General features: G+C 43.5%; 2 protein-coding genes across 2 annotated transcripts in view; both read right to left on the bottom strand.

Annotated features, from left to right (window-relative positions):
* Positions 1-352, bottom strand: part of ANO2 (anoctamin 2) — a 121,136-nt gene extending 120,784 nt beyond the window's left edge. The window contains exons 1-2 of the mRNA XM_050324557.1: positions 182-352; positions 14-148 (exon numbers count right to left, since the gene is read on the bottom strand). Coding sequence (XP_050180514.1) covers positions 14-148; positions 182-337 — 291 coding nt within the window. The 5' untranslated portion in view covers positions 338-352. The remainder of the gene's footprint in view (positions 1-13; positions 149-181) is intronic.
* Positions 353-12,464: 12,112 nt separating this feature from the next.
* Positions 12,465-20,976, bottom strand: part of VWF (von Willebrand factor) — a 109,654-nt gene continuing 101,142 nt past the window's right edge. The window contains 5 exon segments of the mRNA XM_050324531.1: positions 12,465-12,808; positions 14,083-14,180; positions 16,696-16,735; positions 17,927-18,055; positions 18,644-18,742. Coding sequence (XP_050180488.1) covers positions 12,593-12,808; positions 14,083-14,180; positions 16,696-16,735; positions 17,927-18,055; positions 18,644-18,742 — 582 coding nt within the window. The 3' untranslated portion in view covers positions 12,465-12,592.

Genomic DNA, 20,976 nt, shown 5'->3' with positions numbered 1-20,976 from the left:
CTCCCCCTCTTACCTCGGGGTCCTTCTCTATCTCCAGCCCCGCTTCCACCAGGTTGCGTTCGTACTCCTCCCGCTGCAGCCGCCTCTCCTCCTCCAGGGCGTCCAGCGGGCTCAGCACGATGCCCTCCACCCCCGGCAGCCCCGGCCACTCCTGCAGGGCTGGCTGGCCATCGTCCTCCACGCGGCCCTTCCCTGTCCCGTTGGACACCAGGCCCAGGGCGGTGGACGGGCGGGTGCGCTCCGGTGAGCCCAGCCCGTGCGGGGGCCGCGCCGGGCGCTTGCGGTAGTGGTAGGCTAGCACGTAGTCCACCTTCCTCTTGCTGTCCCTGAAGTGCATCCCGCTCGGAGATGCCTTGTCCGTGGCCCCTCCTTGCGTCCCATCCAGGTAGTTGTTGATAATCTGGGAGAGAAGCACAGGAGTCTCACAGACAAGACATCAGAAAAGCCCGGGGAGAAGGTGGGGTGGGGTCTGTATCCACACAAGCACGTGAATCACGGAACCATGGAATCAAACAGGTTGGAAAAGACCTCTGAGATCATCCAGTTCAACCCTTGATCCAACCCCTCCCGTGGTTCCCAGACCGTGGCACTGATGCCACATCCAGTCTGTCCTTAAACACCTCCAGGGACGGTGACTCCATCACCTCCCTGGGCAGCCCATCCCAGTGTCTGATCACTCTCCCTGGAAAGAATTCCTTCCTAATATCCGACCTAAACCTCCCCCAGCACAGCTTAAGACCATGATAGCTGTGATAAATCCAGACTGGAGGTCAGCTGACCCTGCCATCGTGCCCATTCTGCAGCACCCGTGTGGAACTCTGACACCTGGGCACTCACTTGCACTTCTCATTCACTAAGGGAGCCCATAAGCTCTCCAAAACTGGTACCACCCAGCATTCCCAGCACAGTCCTGTAGTGCAAGACCCTTCACAGAGCTCTCCAAGGTGGCTAGTGAACAAGATACAAGCAAATAGGGTCAGCCTGATCCAAAACAATCTAATTCCAGACATTTCTGGTTCCCATAGGTGGCTACACAGGCAAAATCTTGACAGGTACCAGTTATAGGTTTCTTCTTTCCCCTTCCATCACAAACACTGGCAGTCCTGAATGCAAAGTTAGCCAAGCATGCTGCATGGAAATTCTCTCATTTATTACCACAACACGAATTTTCTAAGGTGCTATATAAAAGTTTCCCACAAAGTAGCTCTCAGTCACCATATCACTAAATGAATCTTGGTTTTGTATGCATACTACATCCTTCATTCTCTCACAAAATTATCACCAAAAGATCTGTTCTGCACATTACCCTTACCACGCACTTTCTGTATATACACTTCATGTGTATACACACTGTGTGTACACACTTTGTGTGGCTCCTTTAGGTACATCTAAACTTACACTCAGCACTACTTTCTGGTAGAATATAAAACTGCATTTTATTGCCATTCTCCGTTTCCTAATTAGATGTATTTACATGTAGTACTCACAGGCAGTCCATGCAAACCTCCTGGATCCATCTCTGCCAAAGTGAAGAAACACCCTCCTTGTGGAGGCAGATTTCTAGCCTCCCTCCCAGAGAGTTTCAGGCTATAGAGCACCAAAGTAATGATGTCACCACCACCAGGCCACTGGCACAAGGCAGTGCATTAGCTGGCTCTGGAGAAGATGAGCTCTAAGCGTCCTCTCCTCCCTTATTGGAGAGTGTGGGCAGAAACAAGATGCACCAAAAAAGAAAAAAAAAAAAAAGGTTGAGATGGAACAAGGAGGTTGGAGAAAGTAAAAAGTCACTCAGAGGTTTTCCTGTTTATTACCGTGCTGTGCCACATCCCAGCCACCTGAGAGAGCACCATGGCAACATCTGGTGTTGCTGGAGTTACACAGAGCAGCAGGATGAAGAGATTCAACAACAGCTCTCTCGCCCTCTCTCTTGTCCCTTTTCCCGCCTCTTGCCAGCAAAGTGCCATCCCCCACAACTCTGGGTGTCCAGGGCACAGAATGCAAATCAGAATTCCCATAGATTTTAGTGAAGATGTTTCCTGGCCCTAAACTGGCACTGCTTTCCTTACCATGTGACATTCTGGCTCAAGAAGACTTTACTGGGGAGGAACGCAAAAAAAGTTGCAATTTTCCAAAATGCCACTGAAGGAACTATCAGGATCTTTCTCTCCTCTTTTCTCACATCCATTGCAAAAGTCAGAAACGGTAATTTAAATTACTATCTTTGGTCTGTCTCACTTTCACTGCTTCTCGTGACATTTCTGAGACAAGAAGCCTTCAAACAAAGCAATAAGAAATAGGAAAGGTAGGATTGGCACTTCATGATGATTTTATTCTGGTCCTCTTATAGCCAATTTTTCACTACAAATACACCCCAAGAGGTGCCTCCTCTAACAAAAACTCTGCTCTGAAGGTTGCAGCCACACTGCATTTCCACCTTGCAATCCAGCCCCCACTGACCCCTGGGCACGTGCTGGCTCAGAGTTTGCACACAAACACCCAGTTTAGTCATCAACCTGCAAACCTCATCCTACACTAGAAGTTATGGCAACCCCCTTTTCTTGCTCTGAAGAACTTTGGCTAAGGCAAACAACTAAGAAAAGCTTGGTGAGATTACTGCTGCAGCAATTAGTTCTTCCTGTACACTGAGAGAGACAACTGAACCACCTGGGCTGCACTATCAATTTACTGTTATAGTCGATTTCCCAGCTCTGGGTAGATTTGATTAACACATAGGAGGAGTGCACCACGCTTTGCTCACCCTGCTTCAGGCCTCTCCTCATCTCAAAGGCATCTGAGGTAAGTCAGTGAACATTAAATCCTACTTACAGAGCTGCTGTGGGACACCGTTTGTGCTTCCAGAGCTCCGCTGGTCCTGCTGCTGTGCAGGGAAGTCCTGTTGTGAGGGACAGTGAGGTATTTGCTGTTGTAGGCTGAAAAAGTGTCCCTTGCTGTCTTTGCTGCCTTCTGTCCGTTCAGAGTTGGGTATGAGGAAGGTAGAGGAAAATCTGAGAATGAGAGATAAGTCTTGTTATATAAAGCAAGTTCAGTGCAGGTTATTTCCCTCAAGGACTGGGAAATACAGTTAAAAGACACTACTCAACCTCAGCTGCTGCACTTCAGTAAAGGGAGAGGGGTGAACACAACTGCAGAGGAACAGCAGGTGGGAACTGCTGGGGGATGGTGAACAATGGGGTACAGCACTACCCTGGTTGGCCAGCAGCATCTGTACTCCTGAAATTCAGTCCCAAGGTTAGGAGCTGGAAAGTGTGCCTGCAGCTGGCTGAGCACATCCCAGGACATCAAAGAACAGAACCATGGGTTATCCTGAGTTGGAAGGGACCCACAAGGGTCATTGAGTCCCATTCCTGGCCCTGCACAGCCCCAAGAATTCCACCACGTGCCTGAGAACATTGACAAAATGCTTTCCCAGGATGTGAGCAGCCTGTGTGTCTCCAGTTCTCTGGGTGCAGTGCTCATGGCAGGTGGAAGCCAAATGAACACCAACCAGTTGAGCCACATTTGCTTATGGCTTGCAGCCAGGCCTGAAATGGATGGTGTTTCAGTCCTGGTGTGAGGTGAGCAGATCCAGTGGCATCAGGTCTGGATACAAGCTGAGGGATAATGGAGTCATTTTCCATGAAGTAGTCTCTATTTTTGGACATGTAATGGTATGAAATTCTCATTAAGCACACCTAAGTTTATACCTACATGCTTTGGTTTGAGGGACTAATGTCTAGAAACCTTTATTTTTGAACTTGTTCCCCAAGTTCTCTTGTATTTGACAAATTACAGGGCCACAGTGCAGCATAAGGGACCTTGAAGTTCATTTAGTTCCAACCCCCTGCCATGGGGCAAGGACACCTTCCATTAGACCAGGTTGCTCAGAGCCCCACCCAACCTGGCCTTGAACACTTCCAAGGATTGGGCATCCACAGCTTCTTTGGGAAACCCATTCCAGGGCCTCACCACTCTCACAATAAAAAAATTCCTTCCCAATATCCAATCTAAACCTACTTGCTCTAAGTTTGAAGCCATTCCCCCTCGTGCTGTCACTCCAGTCTCTCTCCACATTTCTTGTAGGCTCCCTTCAGGTACTGGAAGGCCACAGTTAGGTCACCCCAGAGCCTTTTCTTTTCCAGGCTCAATATTCCCCATCCTCTCAGCCTTTCCTCATAGGAGACATTCTCCATCCCTCTGATCAACCTGCTGGCCCTCCTCTGGACTCGCTCCAGCAGCTCAATTCCATACAGGCAGCAGCACAGTGAAAAAATGCTGATAGAAATGGGTAGAGAAGCTGTGTTGACATGCAAATGTTTCATACTCCTTCCCCCTCTAGTGATGCCATAACTGGTACATGACTGATCTGTACCCCCAGTTTCTTTGAGAAGCTGCGGGGGGGGAAAACTACAGCTTGGTCCTTCCAGCATTAGTGTTTTATCCCAGGGAGAAGACAAAGGTGCAGTGCACCCATCTGTCCACTACCACCAGATAGACAAGGCACCAATGCCTCTCCAGTCAGGTCTTTTATCTGAAAAAGATATCAGGAAAAAGAAGTAACAGCTCCTGTGTATCTGGAAAGATATACACTGCATCCATGGTGTATTTCTGAAGTCTGGAATCCAAATTTCCCCCTCATTTAACTGAACTCATTCTGTGCCCTGTAAAAAGCTCGATCCACTTACCCACAACCATGAGACAGCGAGGAAACAGTGGAATGCTGAAGAAGGAAAAGCCTGGAGATGGAGGGAGCTGACCTCTAAATGTTATGATTATTCTTATGTTTCCCGTCAATAATAGATTAGGGTCCAGCAGCACTTGAACAGCCCAGTAGATTGACTCACCAGGCTTCCCCTCCTGATCTCCCAAGGAGACTCATGCTTGGTTTACTTTAATGAAGCACATAACGATGCCACAAGGGAAACTCCAAGGAAAATAATTAATAAGTGAAGGTTTTCATTCCCAAAGGCCACACACAATGTTTCTCCAGTATTTTCAGACTAAGTCTGGGATATCTCACAAGACCTTTACACAGTCAATTAAAGACCTTTTTTCTTTCCAGTCCTTTTAACTAGGCCTAGGAAAAAAGCTGCAGTTCATTTATAATGAAATGATTTCATTTCCATTATGCTTCCCAGCCTCCAGAAACTGTGTCACAAACCTGGGGTTAGCACTGGTAAACTGGTGAGGCAGGGAGGCACTCCCAGTCAGAATAAGTTTTGTTGTTGGAGATGCAATTGCCATACCCGAATTTGGGAGACTCCTGTTCTCCCAAAAGCTTTTCATCTTCACAAATCAAACTGACTGAACCAAAATGTTTTGTTTTGAACGAATTCCACGTTTGATGGAACTTGCCTGTGGTACTGCAGAGCCTCAGGGGCTCCTGCTTCAGATGCTGCCTGACCTCATTCTACCCTGTAAGCCTTTACTGCATCTGGCCTTACATGTTCTCATTCTGCAAACATTCTGGAGGAATTAGTACCGATAGGAACAAGCTGTGTGTGTGTATGTATGTGTATAAAGATTTTATATGTGCACACATGCATAGCTTTGGAGTATATTTAAATGTCTCCCAGAGAAGAGCAGTACAGTGGATCTTGAATTCAGACTGGAAAACAAATGTTCAAGAACTACAGTCATTCTAGAAAAATAGCTGGGGAGCCATCCCTCCAGTCAAACTTCATTAAGTTGTAAATGGCTTCCAAGGAGAAGATACCTCGAGGACAGAGATCAGCGACCAGGTCTGACTCCAGTGCCAATTCACAGCCGACTCACCACCTGCTCACTCACTCAGTCTCTCTGCTCTCCTCTGCTTCAGCTGTTTGTAAATTTAAAGGTTGGCCACGTGCACCAGTTGACCTCCCTGTTTGTGTTTCCAGGTCCTTGTCCAAAGTGCCAGGATGAAGATGTTGCACATGCTGCCAAAAGTGGAAGGACTGAGGGGGTGTGTTAAAGGACCACACTGCTGGTAAAATAAGCAGCAATGGAGTCTGCCTAATTAGGAGCTCTGTGTTAAATCCTGAGTACCAGCCAATTAACTGATCTGAGTGGTCCAGATGATCAGATTATCACATCACAACTACTTTCAGAATACACTGTGAGTGCCATCTGGGACAAAGACTGCTTTCATTTATCTTTCTCTCTTTCCAGTTAAGCATTAGAAATTACCTGCATTTCTGAAGGACACCACAGTTAGATTATTGCAGACTCCTCTGCAAGGCTGTTCAAAATATCTGCAATTTAGGAACCCTGTTTGGCAAATTTATTCCTTCCACCCTCTAAGAAGGTAGGAAAAGAACTACTTGAATTTACTGTTTCTATGTAGCTTTACTCAAACATATCTTCTCCAAAGGATATATACATATATATATAAATAAAAAGATGCAATATGGTTGCTCTTTAGATCTCCAGTAAACAAATGACTTCTCACCTGTGGACATGCTCATCTAGAGTTGCTGATTTCAATATAGCCAGAAGCACTTGTATAACTGATTGTAGATCAGTGCAGTGTTCTCAGATGCCTTATTTGTATAACAGAAGGATAGAATTCGACCATTACATTTCAAATATCTGGTATTTGTTTTTTTTTTTTTTAGGATGGTTAAAGAACTATTTAGGTGTTTAGTCCTTTACTACTTAGCTGCTACTAAAATCAGTCCCATAATTAAACTCTGCTTTGGATGGTTCTCTTTATAAAGAGTATTTCTTCTCTAATCGTATTCTGGAGATTGGAAAGGAAAGGGGGAAGCAGCATTATGAAAGGCCAAATGCAGAGGAAGACAGCTGAGATACTGATTCCTGCCCAAGAGATCCTTCTTGCTGATTGTCCTTGAGGCTCAGCATGGGGCACATCAAACTGGGTGCTGAAAGTGGTTCAGACAGGCAGATTCAGCCAGGCTGTCCAAGGCATTAGTCAGGACTTGTCACAGGTGGTTCTGCCCTTTCCATCTGCAGTCTGAGAGGTACTGCACGAGCACTCAGATTTGGGCTGTGTGTCTCTTGCTGGGAACACAGCTGGGCAGGAACAGGGAAGAAGGGGCACACCCGAAAAATTATGTTCTCTGCTTCTTCCTCCCTTTGGTTGCATCCCCAGTTTCATTCCCCAGGAGTTCTGCCAGCCCAGGGCATATGGCTGGGACAGTGTGCTGAAAATTAAAGTAGTCAGGGAACTGAGGGAGAGTGCTGCCAACCTTCAGCCTCAGCAGGACTGTCCATCTCTGAACTTGCCTTAACCCCTTACTTCTTCCAAGTCACACCTATACTTCAGTTTCCCTGAAGCTTCCTAAAAGTTCCTCCTCCCCATGGTAGTTTTCATACCTTCTAAGCTGAAACTTGCTTTAATCTGTGCCATGCTGCACTAGACAGTATTAGAGACAATCCCAACAGCCCTGTCCGTCTTTAATTGCTATGATTCTAGAAAAGGCACTGAAATGGTGGTTTTGCAGACACAGTGGAAGAAACCTCACTCTTCTGGAGCTGTGTTGAGCTTGATGGAGATGTGCACGAGAAGTAATTCTGGGACCAGCTGGGCTTCTTCATCCACATAATACAACTCTGTCTGTAACTTTGCAGACTCCTGTTGTTTGTGGTTTTTTGTTTCTTTGCTTGTTTGTTTTCCAGTTCTACTGTACATGTAAAGATTACAGAAAGCACCTGATTTTTCTGACTCAAAGCCCATATCAGGACTAACTTAAACAGTGAAGGATCTGAGATAGGAAAAGGGCACTGAAATGACTCAAAGATCAGCAGTAGACATTAAACCTCGTGCAGTGACATTACATCTAGCACACTATGGTCTGCTATACAAATAATTTTAGGAAAGGAACTTGGATGGGAGAGCATAGAAAGAAGGATTCAGTGAGCTGTTTGATAGTTTTGAAATCACAGCAGAGATACAGCCCCAGCAACAGAGAGATAAGGTGGAAACAACCACAGAGCTTTTGACTGTAACAGCAAAGCAACAGCAACCCAACATCAGCTGAATGTTGTCCTAAACTTGTACACTGGGAGCTCAAACACAAAGGTTCTGTGCACTGAGCAGGTTTGCTCCTCGTGTGTGGGAACTGAGAGCTCACAGTGCTGCACATTGGCTTCTGGAAAAGGATGCTGCTCACTCCCCACAGTTGCACTGCAATAAGGCAAATGCAGGGGGAAACAGCAGAAGTCCAGCACAAGGCATTCTCGCCTTGTGATTGTCTTTTATCACATGGATCACAACACTGACCCACAGCTGCACTTCCCGAGGCTTCAGAACAAATGAACTCTGCATGTTTTATCTCTGAACTCTCTGTATGTAACCTGGGCCAGAGATTTTCCCCCACCTTTCCCCCCCCCAAATATCCTGAAAGAAGCCGGAGAAGTCCTTCCAAAGTATTCCTCTCTCTGTTCCCCACCTCCTTTCCACCTATTCCACCTCACAGGCAGCAATTAACAACGAAGCAGAGAATAAACTTACCGGCCATGTGTGTTTCCATGTTGCCTGGAGGTTTGGCTGGAAGTTGCGTCAGTGCTAATAGGATGTGGCTACGCTGATCCTGGGCACAACCTGCCCCTGCACTGGCTTAAGCACTGAGCAGCACTAGCAGCTATTTCCATCCTGCCTTGATCCTGCTTTAAGCAAACCACAAACAAGCTAATTAGCCAGACCTTCTGTTTTGGTGATTACCCTCATGGAGGAAAGAAGGGGGAAAAGGCAACGCTCCCACGACATGAGGGGACGTGGCAATGCCCTGCTGGAACTTCAGCATCTCGTCTTCATGCTCCACAACGCCTCAACAAGCAGCATAACTGGCATGTTTTGTCCTAGAAGGCGGTGGAGAGGGAGTGGAAGAGAAGAAAAGAAACAGCTAATGCAGCACCAGTGCTCTACAGCAGAGCCAGCTCTATCCAGACCCATCACTCGAGGATTAAACCATCTTGGAGGTGGTTTCTGTGGGGAAGAGTGTTCCTTATGTCTGCAAAGCTTTGCAGTGCTTCCAGGTAGGAGGTAAGTGCAGAAACCTTTCTATAAAGCTCTGTTTCAGGTTCTCAAGTTACCTTACTGCCTGGATGCAGCACTGTCATTCCTGCATGAAATATTCAGGGGATTATCTTGTAATCAACAGTCTGATCAGAACAGGTGATGGGTCCTGCTTAGCCTTCAACCCCACAATTTAAGCAATATATTGGAAAGAAAAGCTTTTGATGCCTAATGCCATCCAAGAAAGGGCTTTTAGTTGCTAATGGTAATTGGGGGGAGATGTAATTGTTTTGACTTCAAACAATTTTCTTCTTTTAGCTTATTTATGACTCTATGATGGTTTCTCTAAAGTGAGAGGGAGAAATGGATTTATTCAATGACTGAATAAAGTCCAGTGGTTCTACTAGCTTGTGAATTAGGATCACAGATTTTGTAATGACTGGCAGGAATAGAAGTCATCTGTGTCACATACAGATGTGCTGATGCTCTCTGGCTCTGCTACCAAACATGCTGAGTATATAAAAGGAGCACTGCAGCTGCTGTGTCCCAAAAATTGGGCTGGGTGATGCAAAATTTTCCCAGGATGGCTGAGAAATGCGTAGGGTGTTTTAAACTCATTCAGTCACCCCACTGTTCTTAGTCCCTCCTTTGGAATGGCATTTCTAATTTCTAAGCAAGGTATCAACAGGTATCAGATACTTTGTTCTTTTCACCCCTGCTAGTAACTCTCAGAACTTCATTCAGAAGTTTTGAAAACAATCTCTTTCCTAGATAGAGAACAAATCTATTGCTTTCTACACACTCATCTCAGGGAGACGGAAACGAAAAATTTCTGAAAATTGTGCTATTTTAAATCCACAATCTACACTGCACCAAACTAAGCACAAAACCAGAAGGGCATACCTGCTAATTTTGGAACAGCATGGGAATGCAGAGCCAGGTCCTGCTGGGACCCCTGTGGATTTATAGCTCTGCCTGCACAGGTTCAAATTACCATAAGCCATAAGGATGGGTGCATTACAGGTAATGCAGTTGGCTCAGGTAATAAATAATATACACAGCACGCAATGTGATAGGAAGCAATAACCAGCTGGTTAGAATGCAACTGGGATTGTAGTCTTATTTTAAAGGCTTTCCAGTGGAGAAAATCATATCTTGGCATCACCGTGTTTCCTGAGGTACCTGGGCATGATGTTAGTTGATAAGGCAGAGCTGGGACAAATAATACCAATACACCAGATTGTGTTTCGCCTGCTGTAGAGGAGCAGTGCTTGCAAGTCTGTAAAAGTTAGCAGAGAGATTAGGTGCTTTTAATTATTAAGAAGTTATATAAGACTCCTCCCCAAATCCATTTGGCATTCCTGTAAATCTATCCTGTAGCACGCTCAGCAATCCAGACAGAGTTCTGAAGTGCTGGGATGTGTCCCGAATCACTGGTGGAAAGGCAAGGACTAGGGCAGCTCCAAACCATCCAGAATCACAGACAGGATGTATGAGTTGGAAAACAATACTTGGGGGGAAAAAAAAGCTTGGATTCGTGCTCAGATTCTGCAGCTCTGTACTAATAACACATAAACCACCCCAAAGTCCCCAGGACTCTGTTCTGTCAGCAGAGCCAGCAGGTTCTCATGGTCTATATCTCGCCGATAAGCCGGTGCCTGACTCACACAATTATCTGATTAGAGGACCTGTCTGCAGCCATGAAGCCTGAGGCTGCAATCCTGTCAGCTTTCATGAGCTAAGAAGGGTCAGTCTGGGTGAGAAACAAAGCAGCATTCCAGTAACAGTAAGAGGAAGACACTGCCTTTACCTGCTATCCGCTCCTTTTCGTGGAATCATGGAATCAGAGAACGGTTTGGGTGGGAAGGAACCTTAAAGCTCACGTAATTCCAACCCCCCTGCCATGGGCAGGGACACCTTCCACTATCCCAGGTTGCTCAGAGCCCCACCCAACCCAGCCTTGAACACTTCCAGGGATGGAGCATCCACAGCTTCTCTGGACAAGTTTCTTTCACCTCTTTCTCTCATTTGCTCTGCACCGCTCAGGCTGTGCCAGTGCCTCACTGCCCTCACAGGAAAGAATTTTTCCCTCATATCTAACCTAAACGTGCTCTCTTCCAGTTTGAATCCCTTTTCTGGTCCTCCCTGGTACTGCAAGTGGCTGTTCCAGGAGTTGCTGACCCGCAGCTTCAGATGAACTGCTGTGCAATTGATTGCATGGGGTGACCTGAACCCATCCGTCTGGGAGCTCAACATCCAGAGCCAGATACAAGGAGGAGCTGCTGTGAGGATGGAGCTAAACTGGTGACAGAGACCTACTGCAGTAAGTGGGGCTGGTACCACTTAAAACTTAGTTTTTCTCCCCAGTGTTATTGTGGTCCTATAGAATAGAAGAAAGAGAGATGCATAGAAGGTCTGCACTTCTAGCACTGTCTGGCAATAGAGGACATCTTGAATGAACAATAAAGACAAAAAGGGCTTACCATTCAGAGGGTGTTGAATCCACAGCTGAATGGCAAAAGAGAAGCAGCAGGGGTCTTACCTTTTTTACCTGAAAGCGCAGGAGTTCTTGTTTGCTCCCAAAGAGAACCTTTCATGCAGATGGGGAGGTGTTTTGACCATTTAAACATGTGACAGTGGCATTCATTATTTAAAAAAATGTTAACTGAGATGTTTAAATAATCCTTGTCTTTCAAAAATGCACATGGAATTAATGATCTTCCCTCTCTCATGTTTTTGAGAAATTACTGCTTCCCAGTGAAACTCCTTTACTGATACCAGGTTCCTCCAGGACCAAAAACACTCTGGAAAATCTTTTGTGTTCCATGGCCTGGTCAGATCGATAGGAATTTAAATCCTGGCAAATTTATCCCTGCTAGCAGTAACTAAATTAAACCTGCCACTGATAATTCTGCATTTGAAAGACCTCTAACTTTGGAAATTAATACAACTGATGAAGTTCTGATAACTGGAAATAAGGGAGATAATCACTGAGCTTTCTCCTCGAGTTGGTCTGTGAAAGGAATGGAGTAAATAAGACTGCCCCTAACCCCGTTCACAAGGACTGAGGACTTGCAGAATTTACACAGCCTGTCCTCAGCACACAATTTCTGTGCATCCAGCTTCAGGAGAAACATGTTTATGCATTGCAGAAATATATTTGGCTGTCTGAGCCATAACCAGGAACATCACGTTCTTACTGTGAAATACTATGCCATAAATACTGCAGTCCCTGAACAGAGCTGGGGGCAATAAAAACTTGGAAGTCCACAGTGTGTCACTCAGGACTGAGGTGGGGAATGTAAGGGCAATGTCTCTGAAGACAGTGATTTGGGATATGTTCTTTAAATATAAGCAACTCTTTCGGGGTTTGATTCTTTGTTTGTTTGTTTGTTTGTGGTTGCTGATTTGAGTTTTTCTCTGTACTACTTTCCCTGGAGAAGATGAAGGGGGACAATACAATCTGAAATACCTCTACCATAAGGCAACCCCAAGATGAATCAGAAAATGTCGTGCTAGTAAGTTTTATTGTTTGCTGTGTTGATACAATCAGTTAGTCAGGATTCTACAGGATAAGACAGTCTACAGGGAAAACGAGGCTTGCGTTGTGAAGTTCCTTCAGGGTAAAACTTGAGATTAAACAGCTGGGCTTCTGGGAAGGGCTCATTCTGTACACTTCTTAGAGTAGCACTCACACTGGGAGGCAGAGGGGATGTAGTGCTGCACCACGGTCCCGTTGGCACATCGGAAGGGGATGGTGACCAGGGTGGTCTGAGCGGCCTTACAGCAGCTGCACAGGTCTTCCCACTTCTCTGTCTCCAGAGAGTACCTGGTGTTGCTTCTGCACTTGCCCTAAATGGAAAAAAAAAAAAGAGATAGGAAGGTTGAACAGTGCCAGACTTCATCCCATTCAGAATCCCCGTTTTTCCCTTCAAAACGTCCATGGATGACTTTGCCCGAGTCCTGTGCTTTGCTGTAAACCACGAACTCACAAACAGGGGCCTCTGACTCCAGAGTGTGGGGCACTGCTCAAAGAGCAACGTGTGATGAGGGTAAGCATAGGAGAGGTGAAGAAACTGGTCCCACACCAAAAAAAAAAAAAAGCCCATAATTTCAAATATCACAGGTGATGTCCAGGGCTGCTGTGCTGGCTTCTAGGCACATGTGGTTATTGTTCAGCTGCATGAGATCACACATTCAGAAAATGCTTCAGCCCAAGTGGTGCAAACCACACATCCATTGTTGTCCTGCTGGTATGCTATTTTTCCTTGTTCTACTTGTCTGGCCACTTAAATAACTTAGAACAAGCTGTCAGTGCCTGTAGTTATAACCTTTCATGCTTTAAAAACAAACAGCCCCACTTCTTTCTGTGGCTCTGTGGTCTTATTTCTCACTCTAATTAAATAAAAAAAAATGCATGTAAAATCTGTACTTTTGCAGGAGAAACTTGAATACGTATCACTTTATGGCTCAGGACCACAAGGCCATGCTCCTGTTTCTAAAGGAAGTTGCCCTCTAAGGTGTAAGCTGTGACAAGCTGGAAATTGAATTTCATTTAATCTGATTATGGAAGAAATGCACAAGACACGTAGAACACAACAACTTAGTGCTGAGGATAACAGAGTTATAGAGCTTGTAGAGCACAGAAATCAAAACATGGCACTCAGGTTTAAAGGTCTTTTAAAGTATCATTCACCTAAATACCTATTTACACTCTCCTAATGAACCTCAGCGTCTCAGTGCTTAACTATAGACTGAGATCTGAAAATCAGCTTTACCAGTGCAAAGATAAAAATGCTTTTCTTTCATGTAGAAATTCCTCACAGAGTCACTTCAGAGTCATTCATTTCTGGTGGAAGCAAAGGAAAGTGGGATGAACACAGCCTTTGTGTTTAACATATAAGCCTTTTTTTTGTGCTGGCTTGAATAGGGAAAATTCAGCATCACCAAACCACTTTCAGGAGATAAATGCCAATGAGTTTTACACTGAGTCAATCAGTCAGGACAGAAGCTGATGCCCCACTCACTGAAGTGAAGCCCTAGTGGAGGAAAATGTTCCCTTTCACAAGAGAGAAGGTGGGGAAGGCCAGGTTTTGGGGTAGGGGGTGGTTGCTTTTGTTATTTACCTCACAGTGAGAAATGGGCACTTCCCTTTCGGCCACACATCCGTTGATGTTCCCGTACTGCACCCTGGTACTCACTGGCCGACACTCCACTTCCACACCTGAAACAAAGCAAAAGAAAAAAGGTGTTTGACGTTGCTGAAAACTGGTTCTTGTAACTCAGTTCCCCCTGTTCCTGAAACTGTTTGTAGCAAAATGTCATTCCTGGTGAGATCCTCGGTGAGGTGTGTCTCCTTAGAGTAGACTATCTCACACTACAGCCCTAAAATTCCACTGGAGAGCAGGGTTTCCTTCCTGTTTCTTTTCAATTGACTGCTTTGTTTTAAAGTCACCTTGGCCATCTAACACCTGCCTGTTGGTTTCTTTGCTCTTGAGTTACTTTACTACTCTCTTTTACCTTTTTTTTTTTTCCCTTCTAGGCTGTGCCTCCTCTGCAAAGGGAAGTGCTTGTAACTTAACAAGACATATGCAACGGAGATCGACAGAGAAGAGGTGTAAGAAGCAAAGATGAAACTGCTAAGTGAGAAAATAAGGAGTGCCCTTCGCAATTATCAATTCCTCTGCCAGTTCCACAAAAATCCAGTGAGAAAATAAGCCTCTCCACTGACCACTGCCGTGCTTAAAACCTGGACCAAAGCCCTCAGGCACACTGACAAACTCCAGTTATAAAGGAATTAAATAGAAAGGAAAACTGGCTTCTGAAACAACCTTTGCCTAAAGACATGTAGGACTCCACTGAGCCAAGGGCATCACCCTGGGCTCGAGAGGAGTTTTTTACCCAGTTCTGATGGTACTGAGACATTTGAAAGGCAGACTCTCTTAAGACCTTGGAAGGCAATGTAATCTGTGTCCGTGAGAAGCTGATTATGCTCTTGTCTGACTTTTAAGAATAATTAAATTGCTGTGGTTGTGCAGTAGCTTTGCCAAGCCTCGGTGTTCCCTGTGGGGTATGCAGCAGGCTGAGTGCTGCTACTGAGTGCTCCTGGTGAGAAGATACAAATACAGGGAGGGGAAAAGAGAGAGTTTGCTGTCTAGAAGTATCTCTGATTCAAAGCTAAGTGTTAATCACCATCCTTCAATTGATAACCCATAGTCAGCTGGCTGGAGGCAGTGTGGTGAGTTTTTCCCCATGAAAGGCCCTGAAAAGGGAAGCATCCAAACCAAGGACTGTGCTGTAACAGAGGGCTTTTCAGTTTTCAGCTGTATCCAGGCAAACAGCAACGGGAAGAAGCATTTGAAGGTCTCTACAATATGAGAGCTTTTGGGCACGCAGCATTTCACTTAGATCAGTTTGCTTTTGCTGCTGCAAGGAGGCATCACTTCTAAATAACTGATTAATGAATATTTGTATGGAGCTGTTGCTCATTTGGGACTGGGTTTCTCCTCAGTTAGTGACTGGCATTCTCAATTAGCGCAGCCTGCCCACCACCCTTCTCTGAAATCTTAAATCTGTTTTTGTTAATAGATAATTTCGAGTATTCCTTACTTGAAGCCTGGCAGATCAAAGCTCTCTCAACTAAATTACCTCTTTGATCCATCTGATGACAGTCTATCTCAGTAGCTTTCTATTTCTCGAGCCAGAGCTCAGTGATTATACAAGGCAGGCAATGGCTGCAAACTCCCTAGGAGTTGACATCCTTCATCAGGGGTATTATTGCAGCAGTTCCTGTGCCGGTGTGGTGATGGGCTGCTATGCTGGCCATCTTTTATTTATTAGCACATGCATAGCACAAAAAAAGAAAAATATATATATATAAAATTTAAAAAGTAAAAGACATAACAGGACACAGGCAAGATGTTGATATTCTGACCTTATAAAAGAATACCAATCTTTTGTTATGTTTTTTTTATTAAGTACCTATAGTATTATTAATTTTTTACTTACAGGGGAGAAAACTGAGAGGTTATCTGTTCACAAAAGCATCAGAGATTCATTTTAGAAATGAGAACCCAACCCTGCAATCCTTCCTTATGTAAGCAAAACCCTTTCCTACACTCACAGCCCGACTGGCATTTGGACACACGACATTAAGAATCGCAGGACTGACTCCTAAACTGCCAAATTTAAGATGCAGTCAGGCTGTGCCATAGGAATGCACCTTGGTCAAGCATTTCCACTACCATTTTTTGGTTATGATATTACCAAAAACCATTACTGCTGTGAGGTTTGGGGGGTTGGTTTGTTGTGTTGGTTTTTTTTGGTTTTGTTTTTTTTTTTTCTAAATTAATTTTAAGTTGGTTGATTATTCATGAAGTGTTTTCCTCACATATTCAGTGGTATCAGGTTATGTGCCTTGCCAGGCTGTCTGTGCAGTGCTGTTCCTGCTGCCACCAGATGAACAAATAAAATAAAGCATTCATAATTAACATCTGCATAAAATGTGGAGAGTATCTATTTCTTTCTGAGCGCTTGTGAATGCTGTCAAAACACGTGTTCTAGATGACAAAACATGACAGCAGGATCCCAATCAGAGGGCGGAATTCTTTGATGGTTTATTACAACCACATTGCTGAGCTCTGTTTCACTTAACTGCCCATCATGCAAAATGTAGCCCCTTACACAGTAGCTTACACCCTCTGCAATTTCCATACAAGACCCCTGGCTCGTTCACTTACATGTGTCACAGCAGGTGTTACCAATTTTTGCAATTCTGCCCTAAAACAACAACAAAAAAAAATAGAAAATTCAGATTTTGGCACAAGCGACACACATTTGTTCTGCTGAAGGAACCCAAAGAATGTGCATAACAGGATATTAGGACAAAAAAAAACAAACCCACCTGTATCTATATTGTACAAAAATATAAATCTACTATAATAATCTTTATACTTTTTAATGTTTTGAACTTGTGGCTGTATTTCCTGATAGCTGATTGGAAATAATTTATTAAATTAGCAAGTTCAACACCTGAAAAATCTTGCTTTCTCCTTCTATTAGGAGATTTCTCAAGTAAAAATGTTGGATATAAATAAATCCCTGGAAACCAGAGTGATAAAATCAGTAGCATTCAAGTCTTATGTATGTTTAAGAAACAAAGTTAAAGAGTCATTCGTTATTTTTTCATCAGTATAGATGAAAGTATCTCTATTCCACAACAGCTGAAAATGTACAAACAAATCAGCACTAAAGTATCACATCTGTCAAGCCAAAAACTTTGTTTCTTGTTTCATTACTACCATTCAAAAAATATTTCTTAAAAATATATGCATGGTGCAAACTGCTGAAAGCTCATAGCCAAAGGAAAAATGGAGGAATATATACTCTGCAGGATGATGCCACTGTTGCACTAAACCACTGAGCTTCCTATAGAAGTGTAAAAATTCCTTTCCCTAACCTCAGAAAAAAAATGTCTTACCGTTTCATATGAATATTTATTTGAAAAAAAAAAAAAAAAAAGAGAAGGGGGGGATGATCTGATTGTTTTCTCAGTTTCTGTAATTATTTACTGAGTTTTGCTCTGAAAATTATATTTTATATATTTATATATATATAAATATATTTATATTTTATATATTTATATATTTTACATAAATATAAAACTTTATATATATATATATAGTTAGAAAAAGCATTTTCATATGTTTGATACCTCAAGTAGTCAGCTTCATATTCATCTATGATGCTTTATAGCAGAGTTACTTCTCCGCTGCAGAACTCCCCCACAAAAAAACAACATAGATCTTAAAACAGAGGAAAACTTACACCTTTCTGAATTTCAGAGAAAGTTTCAATTCAGTTTAGCCAAGGTGCTGGGGCTTCCCACCCTAACACACATCAGGTACCCGTGCACAAAACCATAAACACGGCAGAGTCCATCAGAAAACCTGGAAACGTTTCACTACTTACTCCTTCAGCCAAGCATCTCCTGGAATCAAATGGAGGACAGCTCGTGATTCTCCTCTCCCAGACGAATTCCCCCTTCTCGTTGACTCTGCAGGAGTGGCTGTCACAGCCATCCTGAAGGGTTTCATTTGGCTGCAAAGATTTAAGGGCTGTTGGTTTCACACGGAAACAACGTGGGACAGGAAGTTTTCACTCATTTACTGGTATTTCAGTTAATCTACCAGGGTGGGGGGCATTGATAAAATGAAATTTTGTATTTTTTATATTTTTATATTTTATATTATTTTATATTATTAATTTACAGAAATCTTTAGCAAACAGAATTGTTTCTCTACAAAGTCGTCATCTCCTATTTACTTCCACAGCCTTATTGGTTACAGCTCTGTCAAGACTGCCAAAACCTGACCCCTTTCAGCTCTCAAAAGGGAAGAAATTTCCATTAACTTAAATGAGACACTTCTCTAAGTGAGAAACTTGGGAGTTTAGCCTGTGAATTGTCTTTTAAAGAGATATATATTAAACTATTTGCATTCTGACTGAGTTGGGAGATTCTTTAAAAAAAATATATAAAACACCCGGAATCATTTGGGTCGGAATAAACCCTTAAGAACAGGTCCAACCATCAATCTCACACTGCCAAGCCCACCACTAAACCCTGTCAAAAGCCTGTGATACATTTAGATGTTTTGATAAATAAAAGAAAGAGTGCTTCAAACTTACCTGAAGATATTGAATCCTTCCATCTTTCAGCCGGATGGTACAGGAAGTTGGCACACATTTTCCACAGCAAGAGCCAGGGATTTCCTGCCTTCTGTAATTCTAGAAGATAAAGGACATTTTTCTAGATTTATTTTAACTATGCATCCTACATTTGTTTTAAGAAGGATTTTTTTAAAAGAGTAAAATACAGAGAACAAAGTGATAGCCAGGAAAATGCTTTTTTAAACTGTAGGACTAGACTTGCTTAATCTAATTAGTTGCATACTTTTCTTTTTTTTAAAGGCTGACATTAATCCTTGAACTGATTTATTATACAATGGGGGAAAAAAGGTTTTTTTCCCAAGTCCAAAGTCTCCTGTGCCCACAAAATTCAACATTCTTTGACTATAACAGTTGCAAGGCTAGGATCACTAAACAACACATGACAGTAGGAGAGGGTAGCTTGGAAAAGTAGTTGGAAGTGCTTAAATTAGGGAGAAAAGGGCAGGATAACCATTGGGGAGGGAAAGGGGAGGAAAAGGCCAGGGTGGAAAATTTGGACTATGGAAAGAAAAAGGAAATGGTCTGATAAAACAAGAAAGTAAAAGAGCATCAGAGGGGCTATGATATAATAGGGAAGGGAGGAAGGGAGAGGGAAAAAGGGAATAAGAAAGGGAAAGAAGAGGAGAGGAGTCAAGAAGGAAGGAAAGAAAGCAAGGAAAGAAAGGAATATGGAGACCCATAAACAGCACAGAAGGAAAAAACAGTGGCAAGGAAAAGAGCATGGGAGAATAAGCAGCACTATATGGGGAGGAAGAGAGATAAAGAGTGGATAATGCAAAGGAAAATAAAAAAAAAAAACCAAACCAGAAGAGAACCGAGTTAACACGTGAAGTGTCCCACAGTAATGTCTCCAGCTGCTCCAGATAACCAACAGCTGCTTAAGATGAGCTGAACATTTTCAAGACAACAAACACTTTCTTCTTGAGTGAAGGCATGCATGTCATCCATATGGTTTTTATAGAAAGAGAATTTGGGAAAGGTGGGGGGCTACTATTAAATCACCAGGAGAAAACATAGTTCATTGTCATTTAGATGAACTTGCTCTACTAGCAAAAATGTAAGCACCTAAAGTAGGTCATAAAATGTCCCAAAAAAATGACCTTCCTGAGCAGAATATGCTGCAGTTGGCTGCACTTCAATTACCAGTGCATTTACTTTCACAACTTCAACATCCAGGAGAAAACAGGTGCTCCTGAGGGAACAAGTGCTCTGCTACATATCTGGTTTTATCCACTATGAAGGAATTGCTGAATTGCTTTTATACCATGAAGTCAAAGACTTTGAGACAGCGAGGATCCCAAATCCGTGTGTGAATCCCACTGGCCTTACAGGGATTCATTCCGTATCTTATTCGATATTTTTTTCCCCCCACAAGCTCCACAGATTCATTACAATGGCTAGAAAGGGATATCTGTACCCAGACTTGCAACTTCCCTTGGGTAGCTGCACATCTCCCAAACACAAATTCACAGTCCTTAATAAGCCCAACTGGAAATGACCCTTTCTTCAGGGTTTTTTTGTTTAGTCTGTGCTTTTGGGTCAGGTGGGGGAAAGGAGCTGTTTGGGAACTGTGTGGGTGGTGAAAGAAGCCGGAGTGGAATGTTTCCTCATTCTTTTTTTTACCATGTATTATATTTATTCCTCTACCTTTAATTCCTACAGCTGGATTCTTGCACTGAACAGCAAGAATGGATGTTTGTGTATTTTTGTGTGGGAACATATACATGCACACATGCTTCTGGCCACAGATTCATTCTAGTGTATCTGTTTTCTAAGTTTGGTTTGGTTTGGGTTTTTTTCATGGGTCTGCCAGGTTATATCTTGTGGAAGTGAGAAAGATGCTCAGCACTGAGCTTGGTCATTTATTTACCCTCCAGAAGCTTGTGGCTATAATCATACCATACAGGAGGGGAGGCATTAGGGTCCAGAACCACAAAAAACATTCCAGATTCTCTCTTTTCCCACAGGTTACATCCACATCAGCAAATAAAAGGGGTCAAGGCCAGTTTTCTGGCCCTGCAGACAAGCAGAACACATATTTATGTCTAATCTGCACTGTCCACTCAAAACAGGCTGGCCTTGGGCTGTCCTGTGCCCAGGCACTATTGGGAAGTTTTCCAGTCTCCACAGGCCATCTGGGACACTGCTGACAATTCTTCAACCTAAGGGGTGTCAGGGCATAATCTGAGACTGGAGTCTCGCTCTATTTTGTTTATTAGCAGAGATGAATCCCTACAGAAATTTGACTTACTACGTTTCCAGTCTTTTCCATTTCTCAGGGATTGAAAACT

Source organism: Myiozetetes cayanensis, unplaced genomic scaffold, assembly GCF_022539395.1.
Source record: "Myiozetetes cayanensis isolate MyiCay16 unplaced genomic scaffold, myiCay2020 scf3, whole genome shotgun sequence".
Classification (NCBI taxonomy): Eukaryota; Metazoa; Chordata; class Aves; order Passeriformes; family Tyrannidae; genus Myiozetetes; species Myiozetetes cayanensis.
This window is presented reverse-complemented; position numbering and strand designations above follow the sequence as displayed.